The sequence below is a fragment of the Lissotriton helveticus genome (assembly GCF_964261635.1).
Source record: "Lissotriton helveticus chromosome 1_1 unlocalized genomic scaffold, aLisHel1.1 SUPER_1_unloc_7, whole genome shotgun sequence".
NCBI classification, from domain to species: Eukaryota; Metazoa; Chordata; class Amphibia; order Caudata; family Salamandridae; genus Lissotriton; species Lissotriton helveticus.
The window spans coordinates 1,999,348-2,025,068 of record NW_027611714.1 but is presented as its reverse complement, the minus strand read 5'-3'; the positions used below and the strand labels follow the sequence as shown (position 1 = coordinate 2,025,068).

At 46.6% G+C, this 25,721-nt stretch overlaps 1 protein-coding gene across 1 annotated transcript; it reads left to right on the top strand.

Annotated features, from left to right (window-relative positions):
• Positions 1–12,064: 12,064 nt before the first annotated feature.
• LOC144806396 (uncharacterized) lies at positions 12,065–15,881 on the top strand. The gene is made up of 3 exons (XM_078672759.1): positions 12,065–14,598; positions 14,684–14,875; positions 14,950–15,881. The coding sequence occupies exons 1-3, from the start codon at positions 12,941–12,943 to the stop codon at positions 15,164–15,166; spliced, it is 2,067 nt and encodes a 688-aa protein (XP_078528885.1). The 5' UTR covers positions 12,065–12,940; the 3' UTR covers positions 15,167–15,881.
• Positions 15,882–25,721: the final 9,840 nt, after the last annotated feature.

Genomic DNA, 25,721 nt, shown 5'->3' with positions numbered 1-25,721 from the left:
ATAAATAGACATTGTTAGCCCATAGGCTGCATTGTTAAAGCAAAAGCATAGAAAATGAAACCATTTTCAACACATAAAACTGGCACCGTGCCGTTAAGGCAGCTATGACCCCTGGCTTCCCATCGTGCCTCAGGGGTGACAGTTAGGACAGTTGTTCTTTCCAGCTCCTTCAGTCAGGACCCTGGTGTAACAGCTCCTCCCTTTTTTGACTTTCTGTCAAAAAATACTAGGGATTTTCCTCAATTTTTACTTTCACTTGACGTCTTTTAAGCTTAGAGTGTTAGTGCTGCCTTTTTTGACTTTCAAAAAAAGAATATTTTTGTCAAAATGCCTTCTATTCTTGACACCTGCCCTTCCTGTGGGAAGAAGAAGGCCAGGACCTGTGTGTATCCTCTGTCTCTGTGAGACACACTCTGCACACCCTTGTGAACACTGCAAGAATCTTTCTAGGAGAACCCTCAAGGATAGAGAGAGGATAAGGATCCATGGCCTCTCTGAAAGAGGTAGGCCTCCTGAGAGACAGAAAAAATGAAGGACGCGATCGACGTCGAGAGAAGTCCCGACTTGTTCACTTTCGGTGTCAGGATCAGTGTCGAAGCTTCCAGCGGCGACGAAAACGACGTCGAAGACGAGTCATCTTCCTTCAACGATGAAGACTTCAGCGTCGAGATCCAAGGTACCTCCGCTGACGTCAACCGTCGACGCAGCATCATAGGCCTTCGACGGCGAAGCTTCCTCCGTTGACGCCTAGTCATAAGTGTTCGACGTCGAGGCACACTCTGGCGTCTCACCACCGGTGCTGGACATCGAGACACACTCCGTCGTCACCTCACCACCGGCGCTCAACGTCGAGACACACTACGTCGTCACCTCGCCACCGACGCTCAACGGCGAGACACACTTGGTCGATGGATCATCACCGGCACTCGACTTCGAGGCGGTCTCCGTCGCAGCATCCTCCGTCGTCGTCAAAGCATCGACTCTCGACGTCGAGTCGTATGTCGTCGACTTCTCAACACCGAAGTCCGACGTCGAGGCAAGTCTCTCCATCTGAATCCCAGAGGTGTTCGACGTCGAGCCATAGATCTCCGCAAGGAGAGGTTCAACTAGCCTCGGAGCAGCTTCCATCATCAGTGTCGAGGCCGGTCCTGCCCAGGTCCACGTCGACCCAGAAAGCTACGATGTCAAGTTTACCATCTCCGTCGCCAGGTCACAGACAGCCGTCGCAGCAGAGATCTCCACAGTCGGCGTTGGCGGCAGAGGGAGAGACGACCTCAGGGAGACACTCTAGGTCTACTGAGCATTCTCCTGGGAGCAGGAGCCTTCCTGCTAAAAGGAAGACGGGTCCAGCGGATGAGGCATCACGGAGTCGCTCAAGATCCCGGTCTAGAAGCCTTTCCAGAGAGAATTTGCCTCCAGTGAGCCTTTCATCATCTTCTTCAGGCTCTCACTCTTCTCACCGGAATAGATCTCCAGATGTAGTGATATATTCCTCCAACAGTGAGAGGTCCAGGCATTCTCCTGATGGTTCGCTGCATGAACAGAGGAGATCACCCCCACCAACAAGTTTGCCTGTGAGGAGAGATACTCAGAATTCGCCCTCCATCAGGTTGTCACCAAGATGGTACAGGCCTCTCCATCACAGGGCGCCAGACAAGGAAACAGCAGCCAGGCTGGCAGCAGCTCGAGACAAACCAGTGTCCGGGCCCAGAGAACAATCGCGCACCCCGGTGTGCTCCAGCAGACGGAGGTCCAGGTCTAGGAGCAGAAGAAGGGAACGCAGATCTCCCACTTCTTCCTCTTCCCCTACTCGATCTCATAGGGATTATTCTCAGACCTTGACGGACAGTCCTCCATCCAGAATATATCCCGTGGATGACATCTTTACCTTTCAAGACATCTTGGGCAGAGGGGTTCTTAAGCTGTGTGTTCCCATGACAACGCACCAGACCAAAACCTCAGTTATTTTTGAGACTTTGCATCATAGGTCTGCGCCCAAACCTCTGCTACCCTTGGTTCCGGGGATTATAGAACCGGTTATGGTGGTGTTCCTCACGCCAGCGACAATAAAGGCCGCTCCAGTGAGGATTCTCAAGAAATATCGCTTGCCAGAGGAGGATCCACTCTTCCTCAGAGGCGTTCGGCCACCAGACTCGGTCATCATCGCAGTGGTGAAAAAATCTCATGCTGTAGCTTCCTCCTCCACAGTACCTAATGTTAGGGGAGAGCAAGTCGCAGGATTCATGTGGAAGAAGAGTCTGCAACACCTCAGCCTCACTCCTGAAAGTATCCAATGCGATAGCGCTTTTGGGCCGCTATGATAGGTCCCTGTGGGATTCTCTGCAGCGGTTCATCGAGAAACTTCCGCAAGAGGACGAAAGGACTTTGAGGAGATTCTCTTGGAGGGCAGCCAAGTCTCCAACCAAATCATCAGCGCTGCAGCGGAAGGTGCGACCCTCTCAGCGCATGGCTATGCCCCCGGAGCGTGTGCAAGAAAGTCTTCCTGGCTACGTCTTACTGCATTGAAACCAGAAGCTCAATCCCGGATCTTGAACTTGCCTTTTTCAGGAACATCGTTGTTTGGGGCAGGTACCGATGAAGAGATGCAGCGGATAAAAGCATAATTAGACCCTCTTAAAGCTGTGGGGATTGAAAAGAAAAAAGAGTTTCAGAGGAGGTTTCGTCCCTACAGTAAAGTCTCTTCCAAGCAGAGGGTTCAAACCCCTCAGTGGCAGAAGGGTCAGGACCAACAGGGGCAGCAGAAGTCTCAATATAGAGGCAGGCGTAATTCCAGAGGTGGTGGAAATCAGCGCCAGGGCAACAATTCCAACAAAGCCCAATCCAAGCCATTAGTCCTTCCTTCCCCCAGCGCCGTTAACCACTCCAGTGAGGGGAAGCATCGCGCATCATATGGAAGAGTGGCATACCATTGCAAAAGATCGCTGGGTGTTAGCTACACTTCAGAATGGATACTGTCTTAATTTCCAACAACGGCCTACACCCGTTCCTCCAATGCCAACATCAAGTCATCAGCTGAAACTTCTGAAAAAAGAAGTGGCTATCCTTCTCGAAAAGTCGGCCATCGAGAGGGTGCCAATCTCTCAAAGGGGGAAAGGAGTGTATTCTTGATATTTTCTAGTCAGGAAAAAGGGCCAGAAAGCAGAATACAGACCCATTCTGGACTTGAGAACACTCAATCTGTATGTCAAGAAAGAGAGGTTTTGCATGTTGGCGCTTCATCAAATATATCCGCATCTCACGAGAGGAGATTGGATGTGTTCGCTGGACCTACAAGATGCATATTTTCATGTGCCGATCGCTCACAATCACAGAAGATTGCTTCGGTTCCGGTTGGGGACCTCTCACTTCCAGTTCAAAGTCATCCCGTTCGGGTTGAAGTCAGTACCTCGAGTGTTCACGAAGTGTGTCGCAGTGGTAGAGGCCGCTCTACGCCGCAGGGGTGTCTTCGTGTACCCATACCTGGATGACTGGCCGTTGAAAGGTCCTTCCCCAGACAGTGTAAGAAATCAATTTCTGAGCTGCATCGACCTCTGCCACCGGTTGGCTCTGCATGTGAACTTCAACAAGCCAATCTCACAGCGTACTCAGAAGATACATTTCCTGGGAGCTCTGCTAGACTCCAAGGTAGGAAAAGTGTTTCCTTCGGAGAAGAGACAGTGTTCCATAGTTCAGAAGTGTCAACTGGTGCTTCGCAGCAAGGACCTAAAGGTGCGAAGGATTGCCTCCCTGCTAGGGTCGATGGCATCCTGCATTTTCCTGGTCCCGAATGCCAGACTACGAATACGTCCTCTTCAGCAGGATCTGGAGGACAAGTGGGACCAACAGTCAGCATGCTGGGATGACAAAATCACACTGTCAGACGCAGCACGGGCATCCATTCCTTGGTGGGCAAAGAAGAAAAATATGCAGGTCGGAATTCTGTTCCATCAAACTCCTCCTGCCCAGACGTTAATCACAGATGCATCTTTGCAAGGATGGGGAGCACACATGGGTCATCTCCAAATGCAAGGTCTGTGGTCCCTCAAAGAGCGTACTTACCACATCAACATGCTGGAGTTGAGGGCAGTCCACTTCGCCCTCAAAGCGTTCCTTCCCTCGATTCAGGACTCGTCCGTGTTAGTACAGACGGACCCCACCATCACAATGTACTACCTGAACAAGCAGGGAGGTACACGCTCACGGGCTCTTTAGCTGGAGGCCCAAAACATTTGGCATTGGCTCCTGGCTCGCAATCTATCAATCACAGCAGTCCACCTCCCAGGAGAACAGAATGTGACGGCGAACGCTCTAAGCCGGCATTTCGAAGACAGTGAAGACTGGGTTCTTAACGACAAGGTTGTCGAAGACATCTTCCAGTCTTGGGGTTGTCCCACCATAGATCGCTTCGCGGACGACGAAAACACCAAATGCCGAGACTTCACCTCAAGATTCTACCGCCCAGGGTCGAAAGGGAATGCCCTTTTGATAAACTGTTTAGGTGAATTTGTGTACGTCTTTCCACTCCTTCCGCTGATCCCGAAGGTGGGGAGCAAGCTGACGAACTCGTACACAGCGATGAGCCTCATCGCCCCCGATTGGCCGAGACAATGGTGGTACACGTACTTTCTCCATCTGTCAGTGAGCCCGCAAAGGAAGCTGCCATGCAGGCCGGACCTGCTATCCAAGATGAACGGTAGGATTCATCATCCCAACCTTCCGTCACTGAGCTTGGCAGCATGGCTCCTGAGGGACAACGCAGGAGTACACTTACCGCTATCGACGCCGCCACCGGAGCCAAGAGTCATTTACCTTTGAGGCTCCCTTGCTGGGAGGACGCCGCCACCGGAGCCAAGAGTCACCTATCCTCGAAGCTCCCTTGCTGGGAGGACGCCGCCACCGGAGCCAAGAGTCACCTATCCTCGAAGCTCCCTTGCTGGGAGGACGCCGCCACCGGAGCCAGGAGTCACCAGCAGCCAGAATCGCGCCGCCGCTCCGGGACCACAGTTCCCGGCAGGCACCGCGGCGGCGCGCAATTGTGACGTCAGGAGGCGCTTATTAACAGCGCTAGAGCCGGCGGAGAGGGGGACAACGCAGGAGTACACTTACCGCTATCGACGCCGCCACCGGAGCCAAGAGTCATTTAACTTTGAGGCTCCCTTGCTGGGAGGACGCCGCCACCGGAGCCAAGAGTCACCTATCCTCGAAGCTCCCTTGCTGGGAGGACGCCGCCAACGGAGCCAAGAGTCACCTATCCTCGAAGCTCCCTTGCTGGGAGGACGCCGCCACCGGAGCCAGGAGTCACCAGCAGCCAGAATCGCGCCGCCGCTCCGGGACCACAGTTCCCGGCAGGCACCGCGGCGGCACGCAATTGTGACGTCAGGAGGCGCTTATTAACAGCGCTAGAGCCAGCTACGCGGGACGCGAGCGGGACGACCGGGGCTAAGCCCGGGCAAAGGGCGGGCCCTCTACGGCCCTCATCGGCACGAGGAGGCAGGGGCAGGGCCCTGATCCCTGCAAGGAACATTTAAAGTAAGTGTGTTCCCACCACGCATAATCGTAAGTGTAAAAGATACCGCCATTGACTGCCAAAACTAAGTACCTGCTTCTACAGCTTCGATAAATTTAACTAACATGTCCAAATCGAAAGTGACTGTTCCCGTCAATACCATAGACAATTACATGGTACAAAAAGTTGTCCAAATAAATCATGACAGGCGATCATCTCTGGGGTTGAGCCAATCACCTGATATGCATTTTGAAAATACGCTACCACCCACCCCTGCACTCGATATCAGTAACGAGGTGTTCCAGACCCAGGATGACATCCCATTGACTGAACTCTTGGTGGTCATAGATGAACCAGCCCACGAGAATATATTAGATCAAGGAATAATCTCCATTGAAGAGGAGGCCCTCGCACCCGTCCCAGCACCGAGAATAGCAAAGGGGGGGGAGAAGAATATGCCCAAGCGGGGTGGCCTACGGTCAAGCAAAAAACGCCCCAACGGGTCCCCCGAGAAAAAAAGTGTAGAAGATACAAGTGCTCCCATAGAAGGAAAGGTACATAGGGATGATGATCAATTAAAAAAGTTATTAAATGCTATTGATCATAAAATTAAATCAATAACCAAACCACTCTTAAATAAAATTGACCATCTAACTGAAGAGGTGAATAGACTAGGGGACCTCTTACAAAAATCAATAGAGGAGAACACAAAACGCCCGCTATTGAAAGTACCTGTAGTTGATTCCAAATCTACCCAAACAGCCCCCAGACAAGAAGTATTAGTAGATATCCCCACAATCAATCTGGAGAGCTCTGATCATGGGAGGGGGGGGTTAAGAGACTTGGACTCAGATACCAACATAGGGAACAACACAGGGTCAAGCCATACACATAGTATAGAAAATGCCAAGTTAGACAAAGGGGCTGTAGAATTAGTTGTTGAGGCCTCTCCGCTAATACTAGTCCTCGCAAATGTCCCTCAGTTGGAGCGAGGGCAAGTAGAGAATATTCCCTCCCTAATAAACAAATCTTTTCACTGGTTATCAGGGAACATGGCTTTTTCGCAAGGAGGCAGGGACCAGTTGGCACAAGAAATTACTAAAGCTAGAAGAGTTGAATGGATCGGGGGCGGCGCCAAAAAATTTAAGGGGGATTGTGTGGTGCTGCATCTTACCGATCCAGAAGTTCTGCCAAATATCCTAGCTAATATATACCCCCCAGCGCAGAACAACGGAAATTGTGCCATTAACGTTGGACTTTTTCTATTCAAAGAAAAGTGACACCTTAAACCCAACTATGTTGAAAACCAAATGGAACCCTGTACTAAGGAAAGCCAAAATTAGTGGAAAAATAAATAACTGGGGAATACCGCTGGAAAATAGGTTCTCGTCCCTTTCTGGTCTAAGCGAATGTGACTGACTGGAAGAAAGGTCAAGCACAGAAGTGGTCAAGGCTATTGAATCCTACGAGGGAAAATATTGTATTTTAAATAACACAGAACTAAACTGCAGTGAGAGAATTACATCCATCCGCAGGGAAGACACCCTTAGCATAGCTGAGCTAATCTCGCCAAATTCCCACACTAATACACAGGAGGTGGAAATTAATCCTACACACCTTCTGTCTCCTCTTAACCAATGTCCTTTGTTACAAAGGGGCATTGCCCAGACAGAAGGTAGTACAAAATTTATCTCTTGGAACATAGCAGGTATCCATCACAAATTGGAGACCCCGGAATGGTGCGAGTTCATCGATAGCTATGATATCATTATGATGCAAGAATCCTGGGCAGTGGCACCAGTCTTTCGCCAGGGGTATTTAAATTATCATATACCTGCGAAAAAGAACATTAAGGGACGGCCCTCAGGGGGTTTAATTATTTGGGTACGACAATCCTTACAATGCACCATCAAAAAGAGACCCATCAACAATAGTGACCTACTTTCATTAGTGCTCACTAGGGCGGAAGGCCAAATCATGGCTCTATATAACATTTATGCCAGGGGAATGCAAGGAGGCGTTGCCTCTGATGTGATAGGTGCATTAGATAATGACTTAGAGATCCTACCCGCAAATCATACTATCTACGTGGGGGGAGATCTGAATATAACATTTGAACCGCTAGGTTGTGAGGATAATGATTTGACCCAAGAAGAAGACTCTGAATGGGGCATTCCGCAATTAGATCTACCACAGGTAAAGAAGTGGACAGAAGTAGCTATACAGGTTAAGAGCTTATGCCTGTCCAGAGGCCTGAGGGCAGTAAATGGTCGTACCCCCTCGGACCTCCAGGGTAAACATACCTTTGATAACGGGAGGTCTAACAGTAGGATAGATTACATCCTCATAGATGTTAGAGACTGGTCCAAAGTGGTGGATATGCAAGTGGTACCGAGATTGGAGAGCGACCACAATCCTTTGTGCTTGCTCATCAATCTGGTATCAGGCGAAAACACAACTAACCAGAAAAAAGGTGTTGCAACATTAGATGTTGTTTCATCTAATAATCTTCGTCATATTAAATGGGCAACATTGATGGATAATATAGGGGACATGCAGGTCTTAGAGGAAATAGTTCATGTAGAGGTTTCTAGATTACAATCTCTTACCAACGAGACGAATTTTAACGAATTGATTGAAGAGTCACAGCAAAAGCTGTTCGCTAATATTCAGAAGTTATTCTTCAAAAAAACTAAACAGAAGAAAGGTTCTAGAATACTAACAAAAGGAGCATGGTATGACAACTCGTGTAGAGAAGCGCAACAGAAACTCAGCATAGCACTGAGGACAAAAACTGATGTATTAAAAGCCAGGAATGATTATAGAAAAGCACAAAATAGGGCAAAAAGATTGTGGGATGAGAACACATGGCTAGATTTGAAGAAAGCTTGTGCTGCTAAGCAACAGAAGGAGTTTTGGGCTATATTAAAGTGGGGTAAAGGGGGAAATGCTGATTGCCCAAAAAACCATGTAGCGAAGAATGACTGGGTGGAATTCTTCAAACCGCAATACGCAGACAATTTACCTCCCCCAACTGAAACCCCCCTTCAAAGGGTATCATACACCCAAGCCCTATTCACATTGAAAGATGCACAAGTGGCTATGGATGGAGTAACCAGAGGTAGGGCGCCAGGCATTGACGGAATACCAGGGGATGTGTTTTTAGCCGACAGGACTAACTGGTGTAAATATTTTGTATGGCTTGCTAACGCAATCGCACAAGGTGCCATGATCCCAGCAACATGGAAGGGCGCGGAGATAATACCGGTTTTTAAAAAAGGGGACAAGGCTTTACCAAGCAACTACAGGCCCATCAGCCTTATCGATGCTGCGCAAAAACTGATGGGCAGGATGTTACAAAACAAAATACAAGCCTGGATTGATGATAAGGACATCCTCTCCCCGTATCAAGCAGGTTTCCGCCCCCTAACTAGCTCTGTTGATCAGGTATTCCACTTTTTGACAATGTTCTGGAAAAATGTAACTCTGACAAACGGGCCATTATACGCTGTCTTTGTGGACTTGAAGTCAGCGTTTGACTTAGTACCCCGACACAAACTTTGGATTGTACTGAGGGAACTTGGAATAATCCCAGAAATGCTGACCCTGCTTGTGAGATTGCACGAAGACAACTATGCCCGGATCAGGTGGGGTGCCCAGGGAGATGTCACAGAATCTGTCCCGGTAGAGCGGGGGGTAAGGCAAGGCTGTGTCCTGGCCCCCACCCTATTCTCACTGTATATCAATGGTATAGTTGATTTCTTGAAACAATCCATGACAGATGCTCCAATACTAGGTGGGGAGCGAGTACCAGTATTGATGTTTGCCGATGATACCCTGCTGGTCTCGCGGACCCCCAGTGGATTACAAAAGACACTAAACGCTTTTGGTGACTTCTGCCGGAACCGGGGCTTAGAACTAAATACATCAAAGACAAAGTTCATGAACTTATGCCCGGTTAAGAAATTCAAGGGGAAAATGTATTTTAATGGCTCTGTACTGGAAGAAGTGAATGCTTTTACCTATCTAGGCATTTTATTACAGTCAAACATGAACTGGAAATCTCATATGGATAATGTGGTGCTAAAGTTTATCCAATTGACAGGTTCAATAGCGCTAAAATACAAATCTTCATTTACAAAACCTACTCAGCCAGTTATGGAGATTTACAGCATGAAAGTTTTGGGAGCTTGTTTGTATGGGTCTGAGTTATGGGGTTTCTCAAACTTGAGCCCACTAGTCGTCGCAGAAAATAAGTTTCTTCGACGAATGATTGGTGCACCCCAGAGCACACCCACGATCCCGCTACAATACGACCTCGGGAGAAAAAAGATAGAGGACATGATAAGATTGCGTCCCCTCCTATATTGGAGACGCGTAAAAACTACTCCCGAACTGAATCATTACGCAGCTGCTTTAATGGATGTTGTAAGCTCCGATTGTTTTCATAAGATATTATGGCTTAATGAAGTAAGAACCTTGCTCAAAAAACTGCACCTAGATCACCTGTGGACAGCAGTAGATCCACAGGTTTTTCCTTCCAAGACATTTTTGAAAAAAATGTACTGGGACATGATATTTAACACGGCATTGATTTCTAACCAACCATCGACTTTGACATCCCAGTTCCTGGATTTTAAACCCATACCTAAATACGAACAGTATTGGGATTTGATTTCCAAGCCCCTAGATAGGAAGTTATATTTCCAGTTTAGAATTGGCTCCTTACCCCTTAATGCTTTTACTGTCAAATGGTCCTCTGGAAATGTGAATACCTGCTTTCATTGTAATGTACATGTAGAAGACATCCCACATTTTTTGTTTGTTTGCCCATTATATGCTGCCCCAAGAAGTAGATGGCTAAAGCCGGTATTCAGGAACTTAGGGACTAGGAATTGTTCAGAGGCACTGAGAATATTAAGATCTATCTGTGCCCCGTATCTTGCTATCGCTGTGGCCAAATACTTGGGGTGGGCCTGGCTAATACGCACGCGCACTTTAAAATTGTAAAAATAACTACATATGCATGCAAGGCTCTATGCTGTGACTTGGATTTTATATGCTGGTTTTTTTTATGAACTGAACTATTCGTCAGCACTATACATCATGAACGGTTTAATTTGTATTTTATCTTGTTCCTAAATTTTAGAATAGTATTTATCGTTATAGCTTAGGGAAATATGCTTTTATGACAGTGTTGTCGAATAAAGTATTTAAACTTGAAACTTGTTTTGTACATGTACGACCCCACATACGGTAGCTTCAAAGATTAGTGCTAGCCTAAGCAAACCCACCCACTCCCCAAACCCTGTTCTCCTGCATGGCTAAACACTTATTTGGTCCCGTCAGCGAGACCTATTGGCTATGCCAATGCTTGTTTAAGTTGCCATTCAATTCAGAATCAGGCACTAGTTTAAGGGAGATGGATATATATTATGCAGATAGAAAATCCACCTCAGCTCAGGATAATCCTTCAGTCTTCCAGGTTAGAATGATCCAGGAATGCTTGAACCAGGAGGGCTGGGAAAGTGTTGAAGGTGGCTTAAGGCCTGATTACGAGTCTGGTGGGCTTCCAATGGGACCACCTCCATGGTGTTCCCAGGAAGATCGCCAAGCCCTTGTTGAGCCCGCCCACCGGATTATGACATTAATCCAGGGCGGGTGGTGCAGCTGAAGTCTCATGGCAGAGGCTGTGTTAGGTCCATTGGAGATCCTAAACAGCATACCACCACCCTGAGAGGGCCTGCAGCACGTTCCTGCACTGTATGGCATGCATCATGTTTTGCATGCCACACCATGCAGGAACGAGGGTGCAGTTCCGGGGAGGCACAACATGTGCACCCCACATGCAACCCTAAGCTCAGACTTGTCAGGAGGCCCTGCTAGGGCCCCTTTACCTGCATGTCTACTGCCCTTTTCAAGGTGGTGTCCCCGCCATGAAACGGGCAGTGGATATGCAGATCGTAATAGGCTCAGCAGGGCCAGCATATGTACCGCACGCATATTCAGGCCGTTTGTAGACCACCGCGGATGCAGGATACTTGATTCAGGTGGAGGTGGAGGTCTCGTTGCAGTTCGACCACAACACTCATATTATGGTAGTCAGACCGCCAGCGTGGTGTCAGTCAGACCGCCACCATGAGTAAGACAGTCCTGAGGACCCTTTGGTAGATACTTCATGAAATTGACCTAACTGCAATGCTTTGTGCTTCCTCTCTTCTTCACAATCTGTTCTTGTTTAAATGAGTATCTAGCTAAAACTCCATGTGTATCTAGCTAAAACTGGATTTGTAGCATGTGAGGGCTCAGTGGCTGCTCTTTCTTTAGTAAGTTACTCTGTGAACCATGGTAAATCACTGCCTTTTTATGAGTAAATAAGCTGTGACCTGCTCAACAGAACTTTTAGTGAAATATTCATGTATGGTGAAATATTCCTTGTTAAGTTTCAGATATGGTAAAGCAGAGATTTCTTTCTTCTACAGCCAGATAAATATTGTGTATTCACATTCCATTACATTTGCATTTAGTAATTTTTTATTTCTTTACATCCAACAGAAAATAAGCCTAAATGCACGGATTGATTATGAATAATGAAGATAACACAGCAAATCAGCAAAAATAGTCAAAAATAAGGAGCTCAAAAAGCATCAGTGAAATCAGAGACAGAGGACAGATCCAGGAAGAAACAGTCAAAGGCAATTCAGTGAATACAAGTCTGAGCTCTACTCTTCCACACCACAGGATGAAGAAATGCCCTCTACAGAATTAAGGCAACAACACTGACAAACCACCTCCTGTATAAACAAGCGTCCAACACCAGCTTTGACCATGAGGTCGGAATGAGAGTTGGAGGAAGGTCTTATGACTATTTGAGATCCATAGCTTGGAACAAACTCCCTCTTGAGCTTTGCGCTCTTGGCAACATGACAATGTTAAACAAAGATTGAAAACTTTGCTATTTGTCCATGTTTGAAACAACCAGCTTTACTTTCTCTTCAGACCTGTGCTTGACCCTGGGACACTCTTCAGAGTAGCTGTACACATTACCAGTTGCTTCATCATCATGATATGGCTAGAGCAGTGCTCCACTATCTAAACTGGCAACAGACCACCATTCAGTGCTCTAGATGTATTGTAAACTCTTTCTAGCCAACCCACAGGAACCAGGGAAAAGCACAACGAAGTGGAGCCGAACAACTGAAGGCTAGAGGAAAGAGGGCTTCCGCTCTCCAAAGCACAGAGTATTGTCCCAATTTGCACCGACCAGAAGGAAGACGAATCTTTACCCACAAGCACGCAAAGCCATTATCCACTGTAAGGACGCAATCACCCAGAAAGACCCCTTACTTATATTATGAATGTGATAGGTATTTAGTGAGTCTTGTATTTTATTGTTAAATCAGAAATCAAGCATCCAAAATACCACACACATGCATGGAATGTGAGAATAACGCTAGTGGTCTGTCAACCATGTTGTCCCTTCAGGAAACACAGTCATGTGATGTAGACAAATATATATCCATCCCAAAGACACTAAGCAAGAAAAAAGAATCATACACATACAGCGAGAGCTTTAGTTTGTCATCACTACTAAACAACCATCAGCAAACACACACAGGAGAAAAATCGTGCAATTGCACTGAATGTGTGAAGAACTTTAATCAGTTAGTAATCCTAAAATATCATCAGCGAAAACACACAGGGGAAAAACCATACCATTGCACTGAATGTGTGAAGAGCTTTAGTCAATCATCAATCCTACATAGACATCAGCGAACACACACAGGGGAAAAGCCATACCAATGCACTGAATGTGTAAATAGCTTCAGTCAATTATCAAATCTCCAAATACATCATAAAACACATACAGGGGAAAAACCATACGATTGCAGTGAATGTGTGAAGAGCTTCCGTCGGTTATCACACCTCCAAACACATCAGCGTACACACACAGGGGAAAAACCATACCATTGCAGTGAATGTGTGAAGAGCTTCAGTTGGTTATCACTCCTCCAAACACATCAGCAAACACACACAGGGGAAAAACCATTCCATTGCAGTGAATGTGTGAAGAGCTTCAGTCAGTTAACAGACCTCCGGAGACATCAGCGAACACACACAGGGGAAAAACCATACCATTGCAGTGAATGTGTGAAAAGCTTCAGTCGGTTTTCACACCTCCAAACACATCAGCGAACACACACAGGGGAGAAACCATACCATTGCGGTGAATGTGTGAAGAGATTCAGTCGGTTAGCAGACCTCCAAAGACATCAGCGAATACACACTGGGGAAAAACCATACCATTGCAATGAATGTGTAAAGAGCTTCAGTCAGTTAGCAGACCTCCGAAGACATCAGCGAACACACACAGGGGAAAAACCATACCATTGCAGTGAATGTGTGAAAAGCTTCAGTCGGTTTTCACACCTCCAAACACATCAGCGAACACACACAGGGGAGAAACCATACCATTGCGGTGAATGTGTGAAGAGATTCAGTCGGTTATCAGACCTCCAAAGACATCAGCGAATACACACTGGGGAAAAACCATACCATTGCAGTGAATGTGTGAAGAGCTTCAGTCGGTTATCACTCCTCCAAACACATCAGCAAACACACACAGGGGAAAAACCATTCCATTGCAGTGAATGTGTGAAGAGCTTCAGTCAGTTAGCAGAACTCCGAAGACATCAGCGAACACACACAGGGGAAAAAACATTCCATTGCAGTGAATGTGTGAAGAGCTTCAGTCAGTTATCAGACCTCCGAAGACATCAGAGAACACACACAGGGGAAAAACCATACCATTGCAGTGAATGTGTGAAGAGCTTCAGTCGAAATACAGACCTCCAAACACATCAGCGAACACACACAGGGGAGAAACCATACCATTGCGGTGAATGTGTGAAGAGATTCAGTCGGTTAGCAGACCTCCAAAGACAACAGCGAATACACACTGGGGAAAAACCATACAATTGCAGTGAATGTGGAAGTAGATTTAGTAGTTCCTCAAATCTCATGGTTCATCAACGAACACACACAGGGGAAAAACCATTCAAGTGCAATGAATGTGGGAAGAGCTTCAGTCAAGTATCAAATCTCCGAAGACATCTGCAAAAAAATCACAAGGGAAAAAACATACAAGAGCAGTGAATATAGAAGTAGTTCTAGGCTATTATCAAACCTACAAAACCATCAGCAAACACACACAGGGGAAAAACCATTTAAGTGCAATGAATGCGTAAGTAGATTTAGTGATTCCTCACATCTCATGATTCATCAGCGAACACACACAGGGGAAAAACCATTGAAGTGCAGTGAATGTGTAAAGAGCTTTAGTCGATTATCAAACCTTCAAAGACATCAGTGAACACATAATGGGCGAAAACATATTTTTCAAGTGACTGTGGCAAGAGTTTTATAGAGTCCTCAGCAATAAGGATTTATCAGCCAACTCACACAGGGGAAAAGCCATTTAAGTGCAGTGAATGCGTGAAGAGCTTTAGGCAAATCTCATACCTACAAAGACATCAGAGAATGCATAGCGGGGAAAAACCATATAAGTGCAGCGAATGTGGTAAGAGCTTTTGTGAATCAGCAAACCTAAAAAAGCATCATAGAGCACACACAGAGGAAAAGCCATTCAAGTGCACCTAATGCGTGAAGAGCTTTAGTCAATTATCAGACCTACAAAGACATCAGCGAACACAAACGGAATAAAAACCATACCATTGCAATGAATGTGGCAGTAGTTTTACTGACTCTTCAGCATTAAGGAATCATCAGCGAGCTCAGAAGGGGAAAAACCTTTTAAATGCACTGCATGTCAATTATTAATCCTACACATCCATCATCGAACACACACAGGACAAAAGCCATTCAAGTGCAGTGAATGTGTGAAGAGCTTTATTCAATTATCAGGGCTACAAAGACATCAGCGAACACACACAGGACAAAAGCCATTCAAGTGCAGTGAATGTGTGAAGAGCTTTAGTTAATTATCAAGTCTATATAGACATCAGCATACACACACTCGGTTAAAACCATACAACTGTAGTGAATGTGGGAAGACCTTAAGTGCATCTTCTACATGAAAAATTCATCAGCTAACACACACAGAGGAAAAGCCTTTCAGTTCCTGTGAATGTGTGAATATCTTCTGTCAGTTATTAAACCTACGAATACATCAACAAACACCCACAGTGGAAAAATGATATTGCAATAAATGTCTTAACATATTTTGTCAATTATTAGGTCTCCAGAGTCATCAGCGAAAACTCAAGGGGAAAACCGTACAAGTACACTGAAAGTGTGAATAGCTTTTGTCAATTTTCGATCCTACACAGCCCTCCGTGAACACACACCTTCATTTAACTTATGTTATGTTATGTTATGGTATTTTTATTTATACAGCGCACAGCTGCCCCAGCGAAGGGGCGTCCTGGCGCTATGAGAAGGTAAACACAACACAACATCGAGAGAGAGAGGGCACAGAAAGCAAACCTATGATTAAACAAACAAAAAGGTTTTGATGGCGCGCCTAAATTGAAGAAGGTCATCAATTGCCCGGATCTCAGAGGGAAGCAAGTTCCACCACTTCGCTGCTAGCACTCGAAAAGAGCCAGCCACCCGTTCTACTCAACCTGAAGCGCGGGACCACTAGCAGGTTCTGAACCAAAGATCTCAGCGTTCGCAGAGGGATATAAGGTGTAAAAAGATTCGCCAGGATTTAGGGAGGCGTACCCTTGAGGATTTTAAATGCCAGGCAGAGAACCTTGAATTTAATCCTCTGATTTACGGGGAGCCAATGAAGCGAGTGCAGCGTTTTTGAAACCGAGCACCGCATAGGCAGACCTACCACTACCCTAGCTGCAGCGTTTTGTACTCGCTGCAGCCGGATGAGTTCAGACTGGTTTATCCCAGCCAAGAGCGAGCTGGCATAGTCCAGTTGGGACAGTACTGATGCCTGAACCACCAGCTGTCTGGTGGGGGCATCAAAAAATTTCAGTATAGGCCTAAGTCCTCTAATAATGCCATAACAAGAGGCCGCCACCCTCTTGGTGTGGCAGATAAAGCTAAGTGTTGGATCAAGCCATACCCCAAGATTTTTTATCTCCGATACCGGAGAGGGGGTCACACCCAGTTCAGAAGGCCACCAGTTGTCACCCCACAGCCCCACTTGCTTGCCGACCACCATGACCTCTGTCTTCTTGGTGTTCAACTGGAGACAGTTTGAGTTCATCCAATTGGCCACTGCCCGTAAATTGTCCCGGAACCTGAGAGCCTCCACATCCGAGTCCCCACTCAACATGACCGCCAGCTGCGTGTCATCAGCATATGAGACCATCGTCAGGCCCCATTGTTTGACGACCGCAGCCAGCGTTCTCACGTAAAGATTAAATAGAGTGGGACTCAACGATGACCCCTGTGGGACCCCCAGGGCCAACGGGTAAGGTTTGGACTTGCCAGCTGGAATCGCAACCTGGAACGACCTATCCGTAAGAAAAGATCGAAACCAGCATAGGGCAGAGCCCTTGACTCCTACTTCCTCAAGTCGCTGAAGTAAAATCATGTGCGAGACCGTATCGAACGCGGCACTAAGATCTAATAGTAATAATGCCGCTGTCCGACCTGCATCAAGCACAGAATGCAGGTGTTCGACCATGGAAAATAGGGCCGTCTCCGTGCTGTGGCCCACACGGAACCCATTCTGGGTTGGGTCTAGAATGTTAGCTCTGGTAAGATGGTCTGCCAGGATGCCATTCACATGGGCCTCAGCAACTTTTGTAGCCCAGGGGAGCAAGGAGATCGGGCGATAGTTCTCAGGTTTGAGAGGATCAAGGGTAGCCTTCTTCAAAATGGGTGTGACTACGGCCTGCTTCCACCTAATAGGCACTACACCTGAGGATAGTGACAGGTTAATCAGAGACAGCACCGGATTGCTGCATAGCGGCAGCATGTTCCTAAGCTGAACCGGTTTAAGCAGATCTGCAGGAGAACCCGACTTAATTTTTAGGCTCAAGTGATCAAAGGCCTCCTTTGTCAAGGAAGGCAGGGTGTCAAGACACTCACTATCTCCCAAGATACAAGTGGCTCGCTCTGGATTAGACGAAACCGTAGGGAAGGTTCGATAGATGGCTTGCACCTTCTCGAGAAAAAAAGAGGCCAGACCCTCACAGTGGGAGTCCGAGCATATTTCTACAGCTGTTGTCCTCTTAGCCATGAGGTCCTTTAAAACCTTGAATATAAGTTTCGAGGGGTTAGGGCTATTCAGAAACTCTTGAGCGCAATAAGCTGCACGAGTTCTGCATACCGCTCTATGATAGATCTTCGTTTTAGCAAAGTAGAAAGCCTTGAGCTCAGGATCAAACGATTTTCTCCATAGCCTTTCAGCCTGCCTGCAAGCTTTTTTAAGGGACGCTAAGGTACTATCGTACCAAGGACTATGCTCTTTGGAGCCCTGTTTAGACCATACCAGAGGGATCAAGGATTCAAGGGCACGGGAGATCCACGCACAAAAAGAGTCATAGCCACCATCAACATTGGTGACCGGGCCCAGGGGTACTTTCTCCAACAAATGATAGAAGTCCTCTAATTTTAGTTTTGAACAACTGTGCCCCTGCACTAACACAAAAAGTGCAAATATTCCAACTTTTTCAATAAGATTGTATACATGTAATAGTGACACATAGCACATCAATCTAAACAGTTGGTGGAGGTACGTAATTCAGTGACACATGGTTGAATGAGACAGGTAAGTCAATCAATAGTCTGTAATTGGAGTGGGAAAAATCATTTTCACCAGCATATGGTCAGTCCAAATCATCTGAATAGGGCAGAGTACTCTAATTCCCCCTTACTTAGAAATAATCCTAGAAATGCAGTGAAGCCTGAAAGTACTTAATTAAATTAACATTAATAGTGATCCATCTAAGGACATAGACCGGAGCAGAACATTGCAGTTATTGTGAGATGAAGGAATTACAGAAAAAAGATAATTACAATTATGAGGGATATTCAAATTCCTGCTGAGGGAAGACTCAACTAAAATGAAAGAAGAAAAACAAATAATGATATTTGTAGAATTATAAAACTGTCTGTTCCCAGTGATTGCTCACTTTTGTACACACAGCAAAACAACAGGATTAGCTAGGAAATCCACTGGGAGACTAGCACAATGTGGCATAAAAGAAAAGAAACACTTGTGGTTTTTATTTGATGAAGAAGAGTTAAAAAGAAAAACATCCAAGGGTTCCCGTTCATGCTACCTGTAAAAGCAGCACTAGGAACAATGCTTGGGCTAAGAAGGGTATTTTCAGGTAACTGGAAGGATTAGTGCTCAAACCTATAAACTCAACACACTCTGACTGAGTCCCTGCAGGAAGAACTAATTTAATAAGCACACCTCTGAATATTCACAGCTGATTGTGGTGTTTTGTTGTTTCATACAACAGTGATGACTCAGTGACAGCGGTCAGAAAACAGTGTTCAGAAGCAGAGAAGTGAAAGGAGCTGAATGTGAGCTGTGACTCTCAGGGTTAATTCTTGCAGTGCAGGACATTCACCACCCAAGCCCTGACGCGGAAGAAGTGAAATGTGTTTTTATTTAAAGAGTTTTCTATAGCGCTGGCTAGACCCGGAGGTATTGCAGCGCTTTACATGAGAATCAACAATGTAACAGAAAAAATTCAACAATTACACAATAAATCCCCAAAAAATAGGGAATACAATTAGGAGAGGAGAGATAAAAGTAGTGGAGGGGGCAGGGGAGGTGAGAAAGGGAGGATAAGGGAAGAGACAATACGGAGAGATGAAAGAAGTCTGTCTAAAGACCGACTGGGAAGGTGATGACCAAGGAGGGAATCCACGGCCCATCTCCCCTATAGCTAAACCAGGTATCTCCATCGGGCATCAGACAAAAAAGTGAAATGAGCCGAATGTGAGTTGTAACTCCCAGGGTTACTGCTTTCAATGCACAACATTTACCACCCAAGTCCTGAGGTGGTAGAAGTGAAATGAGCCCTAATGTGAGCTGTAACTCCCAGGGTTAATGCTTACAGTGTGCGACATTCACCACCCAAGCCCTGTCGCGGAAGAAGTGGAAGGAACAGAATTTGAGCTGTAACTCCCGGGGTTACTGCTTGCAGTGTACACCATTGACCACCTAAGCTCTGACCCGGAAGAAAGGAAATGAGCAGAATGTGAGCTGTAACTTGCATTGCACAACTTTTACGACCAAAGCCCTGACGTGGAATAAGTGAAAGGATTGGAATGAGAGCTGTGACTCTCAGGGTTAACGCTTGCAGTTCACAACATTTACCACCCAAGCCCTGACGCGGAAGAAGTGATGCTTATGTTCATCATCGCATGCATCCGTAAATGAAGCAATCATAGTGGCACTTCCCAGAGGTGTTTATCATCAAGCTGTATCTTGGCTAATCGCTGACTATGTAAACGGTTTGAGGTTAGATTAATTGTATAAATAATTGTTATGAGTTTCTTATTTACAGAGATTCATTAAACCAAATCCTAAGTGGTCATAAAACAGATTCAGTGCATGATGGCAAAATTATTGATAGGAATTTTTGTGGAATGGAGGAGGCTATTACAAAGAGTTTGTAAATGCAAATGCTTGATGAAAGGGTTTCAATGGTTTTGCATTTGACTCGTGAGGGACATCTAGTAACGACTTGTGGAACTGCAGCTTGATGTAAGAATAATTTCAATGCTTTGCATTTGACTCGTGAGGGACATCTAGTAACAACTAGGTGAATTGCAGCTCTTTGTAGAATTATTTTGATATTGGATACTATAATATTCACTGCCCACTGATAATCTCGTCCCATAATGCTTCGCAGGGCCTTTGGTTGGGATTGTTTTTTTGCCAATAACTGTGCTTGGGGTGGTTCTAGGATGATGGGAGCACCACTGAAGTTCAACAAAATATGCTTTTTGTTTATGCTTTTTGTGTTCAAGGCATCTGCTTGGTCCTCCCCCTAGGTTAGGGGGGACCCCAAAATCATCAGCTCTCTCATTGCCTAATATTTTCATTGTAAAAGTTCACTTTTGTGAATTGGTTATATGCTTTTAAGCATGTAAAATTGCTTTCTTCAAAGCATCTGAGGATATTGTTGATTTAGCTGCTACCCTACTTGATTAAGCACAGTTTTGGTACTGTACTATGTGCCAATTTGCAGAGTGTGCGTAGTATTAAGCCCAGGGTTACCAATAATGTCATTAGCCTTGAAACAAAATGTAGGTAAAGTAGACATTTGTAGCAAAACTTTATCTTTAACTACATTAGATTCTATGCTCTACTATTTATAAAATGGATTGACAATGGACAAACGGGGCACATTAAGACATTCTCCTTATTTTAAGGTTCCTAAAAACATGTTTTGACAAGTTTGTCGATTTCCGAAGCCATGTTAAGAGAGCACTACATATATGTTCCTGTCAGCACCAAAAGAAACCATGTGCAAAAGCGCAAATGTGACTAAAGTACATACTTGGAAACATATTGCTATACATGCTATACATGCTGTTTGTATAATGTCAAAGTGCATCTCACTGATGGTAAAGTACCCATCAGGGTCTGCCCTGACAATGGGCAGAGTCTTCATCTCAGATACTGAGGACCTTTCTGCTCCAGGGCTCTGTAGGCGAAGATTAATGCCTTGTATTTGATATCTCTAATGACCAGTGTTAGACCTGACATCCTTGGCGTGGCTTTCTCTGACGTTTTGATGCTGTGCTGGCTTAGAGGCTTTAGGCACTTTGCCACTGCTGTTCAGTGTCAAAGTGCAAGTGCTCTCTGTGTGAATTGATGTTGTGATTGGTTCTCCCTGATTGGCATATTAATTTTACCTGTGGGTCACTAATAACTACATTGAGTGCGCCAGGTCTGGTAAATCAAATGCTACTAGTGGGCTTGCTGTGCCGATTGTGCCACCCACATGAGTAGCCCTAAAAAGAGGTCTCAGGTCTGCCAACGCGGTGCCTTTGCACAGTTTGTTAACTGCCATGTCAACTTGGCAAGTGCAACCACTTGCCAGGCCCTACCCTTCCCTTTTGTAACACATAGGACACTCCTATGGTAGGCCCATGGTACCCCCCTGTGCAGGGTGCAGTGTATATAAACGGTAGGACATGTGCTGGTGTGTGTAACATGTCCTGATAGTGAAATTCTGCCAATTTCGTTTTTCACTACTGAAAGGCTATCTTGCCCATGGGACACAATGGGGAATGCTTTGTAACATTTTACAAGCATATCTTCCCATAGGGATAAGATTGAAAAATTGAGTTTAGTATCCCTGAACTCAAGATTTAATAACATATATTTTAGTAAAGATGGTTTTTAAATTGTGTGTTTGAAAATACCACTTTTAGAAAGTGGCTATTTACTTATTCAACCATCCTGGGTGTCTCTGCCTGGTTGTGGATTGACTGTCTGGCTTTGGAGTGAAAGGGGCTGGGGAGGTGCAGTGGCTCCAGGAGTCTGGATGAGTCTGCACTAGGCTGAATAGGCCTGATCTGAATTTGGAGTGGTGGGAGGAGTAGCACCTGTACCTGAATAGGGCTGTGCCTGCCTTTCACAATGCTGACTCCACTCCCCTGTGGTGTGTCTGGAGCCAAGGCTCACGCAGACAATGGAAGTTGTTGTGCACTTGCAGCGTGCCCCCCAGAACTGGTTTGAACTGGGCTCAGAGCCCCTTGTACAAAGATAACAAAGAAATGTGCGATCTAAGACAAGGGAATCAATCAGTGTCTGCATACAAGAAACAAATAAGAAGTGGAAACAGTCTACACAATGCTTACTTGTGAGTCAATTGATGGTAGTTGAGTGGTGCTCAAATTATTACAAGGGATCAGTCCAATCCTCGAACTACATAAGCGTTGTGGATAAGATCTAACAGGATCTGATCACTCTAGCTGTAAGACTCCTTTCTCTTAACTTCAGATTAGCTAGCACCTCTTGGGAGAGCAAAAATGACGCCTTGTAATTTTCCCAAATAACAGATCTCTCCCTTGACTGAACCCTAACTCAAGCCAAGCTGCAGCCGCGACTTTCTGAATTGAGTGTCTCCTACACTCTCCTTCCCATTAACTGGATCTCAAAAGGAAGTAAGTTCAGCAGCATCTATGAACTCTATAGCCGCCTCCTTGGCTCACAGTTACTAGCATCCAGAAAGCAGCCTGCGCACCCCAACCACGACTGCCTGTTTACCTTTTAATTAAATATGTGAACAATGTGCATGCCGACTATGCCTATCATGCCACTGGGAGCACTAAGTCACTATGCTAAGAAAACTTGTAATAGGGCTAAGTGCTAATTTAAACTTACCTTACTCCAGTTTCAGGATGCTCACCCTGTCCTGATGATGATCTTTACTAACTAAAGATTGAAACGTCGTCGACCCCCCCGAAGGAAAAATTCCCTCCATTGTTTATATTTTTGTGGATTACCTCTTGTTGTTTATGTGATATTTCGTCTACCCTCACTTTTCTCACTCAAGTCACGATATGCACTCCATCACTTATGTGAGTACCTGAACGTATATCTACATGTTAAAAATACGAAATAATTAAAATTTCATATGTGGCCTACATGTTCTGCTCCCAGACTGATTTAATATCAAGTTCAAGTAATTTCTTTCGCTTTTTTGGACCGAATCAGGCCATCCCTGAACCATTGTTTTCCTTGCATATGTCACAACCCCAGGTTCCCTTGTTTCCTTAAACTACTTCTCTTGGATCCCGGCGTCGTGAAGGCGTGTACGTAGTGTGCAGTGGCAGACCGTGTCGAAGGTGGCTGACAGGTCCAGGAGTATGAGGACCGCAGTTTCTCCATTGACTAGCAGGGTCCTGATGTCATCGGTGGCGGCGATGAGGGCAGTCTCAGTACTGTGGTAGCTGCGGAACCCAGACTGGGATGGGTACAGGATGCTGTTCTCCTCAAGGTAGTGGGTCAGTTGTTAGTTGACTGTTTTTTCGATGACCTTCGCCGGGAACGGAAGCAGGGAGCAGGGAGACGTGTCGGAAGTTCTTGAGGTCCTTTGGGTCCACCTTGGGTTTCTTGAGTAAGGGGTTTATCTCGGCGTGCTTCCGGGAAGGTAGCTATCTCAAAGGAGATGCTTATGGCTTTCCGGAGGTGAGGTGTGATGACGGTGCTGGCTTTGGTGAAGATGTTGCGTGGGCATGGGTCTGATGGAGATCCCGAGTTGATGGTGTTCATGGTCTTGATGGTATAGTTGTCGCTGATGTTTGTCCAGGAGAGAAGGCGGTTGGTGCAGATTGTGATCGTGGGGGCGGTGGTCTCAGTGGGTGTCGGGCGGTCGTGGCATTGAAGCAGTCGTGGATGTCTGCGATCTTGCGGTGGAAGAATGTGGCAAGCGAGTCGCACAGGTCTTGTGAAGGTGGGATGTCGTTGGTGTTGGAGCTGGGGTTGGAGAGTTTGTTCACGATGTTGAAGAGCTCTTTGCTGTTGTGTGCGTTGTTGTCTAGTCAGCCTTTGAAGGAGGCTCTTTTGGCTGATCTGATGAGGTGATGATGTCTGCGGGTGGCGTTTTTGTGTGGTGCGCAGTTGTCCGGTGTTCGTTCACTGAGCCATTTTTTCTCCAGTGTTCAACAGGTTTGCTTGGAGGCCTGGAGGTCTTCAGTGAATGAGCTGGCTTTCTTGCTGGTTTGATTGTTGGAGGATTTCTTGAGTGGGGAGAAGGTGTTGGCACAGTCGTTGATTCACTGTCTGAGGTTGCGGGCTGTAGTGTTGGTGGGGTCGGCGGGTGGGCTCTGGGTGAGTTTTGCAGTTAGCTAGTCTTCAGTGACTTTGCCCCAGCAGCGACGTGGCATTTGTTGGGTGCGGTGGTGCGTGGTGGGCTTCCTGAAGGTGAAGTGGATGCAGTGATGGTCAGTCCAGTTGTGTTCGTCGTGTGGTTGAAGGAAATCTGGGGGCTTGCGGAGAAGACGGGGTTATGCGTGTGGAAGACGGCGTGGGTGGGTGTTGTCACGAGGTGTCTGAGTCCGAGGCTGGCGAGATTGTCGATCAGGGTGGTGGAATTGGTGTCGTTGTTGTTCTCGAGGTGGAAGTTCAAGTCCCAAAAGAGGATGTAGTCCATAGAGGCGAGGGCGTGTGTGCTGATGAAGTCAATCAATCAATCAATCAATCAATACATTTGTAGAGCGCGCTACTCACCCGTCAGGGTCTCAAGGCGCTGTAGGGAGGGAGGGGTGCCGCTATTGCTCGAATAACCAGGTCTTGAGGTGTTTCCTGCAGGTGAGATGGTCCTGGGTCAGTCGTAGGTGTGCTGGGAGGGATTTCCATGTCTTGGCAACCAGGTAGGAGAATGATCTTCCTCCGGTGGTGGTTCTGCGAATCCGTGGGACGGTGGCGAGGCTGAGGCTGGTGGACTGGAGCTGGCGGGTGGGGGTATAGAACGAGAGGCAGTTGTTGAGGTATTCGGGCCCATGTTGTTTAGCGCTTTGTGTGCATGGGTGAGCAACCTGAACTTGATCCTCTTGCTAACGGGGAGCCAGTGTAGGTTTCTCAGGTGGGTGGATATGTGGCTGTGGCGAGGGATGTCAAGGATGAGTCGTTCGGAGGCGTTCTGTATGCGCTGAAGGCGTTTCTGAAGTTTGGCTGTGGTTCCTGCATATAGGGTGTTCCCATAGTCCAGTAGGCTGGTGACGAGGGCCTGGGTGACCGTCTTTCTGATTTCGATGGGGATCCACCGGAAGATCTTTCGGGCACATACGCAGGGTGTTGAAACATGAGGACGAGACTGTGTTGACTTGCTTGGTCATCGTGAGGGAGGAGTCCAGGATGAATCCCAGGTTGCGTGTGTGATCCGTAGGTATTGGTGCGGTGCCCAGCGTCGTGGGCCACCAGGAGTCGTCCCAGGCCGATGGGGATTGTCCGAGGATGAGGACCTCCGTCTTGTCCGAGTTGAGCTTCATACGGCTGTGCTTCATCCATTCTGCGACATCTTTCATTCCGTCCTGGAAGTTGGTTTTGGCGGTGAAAGGGTCTTTGGTGAGGGAGAGTATCAGTTGAGTGTCGTTGGCGTAGGAGATGATGTTGATGTTGTGTTTGCGTGCGATGGTGGCGAGGGGGCTCATGTAGATATTGAAGAGAGTTGGACTGAGTGAGGAGCCTTGGGGTACGCCGCAGATGATCTTGGTGGCCTCGGGGCAGAAGGGAGGGAGGCGGACTCTC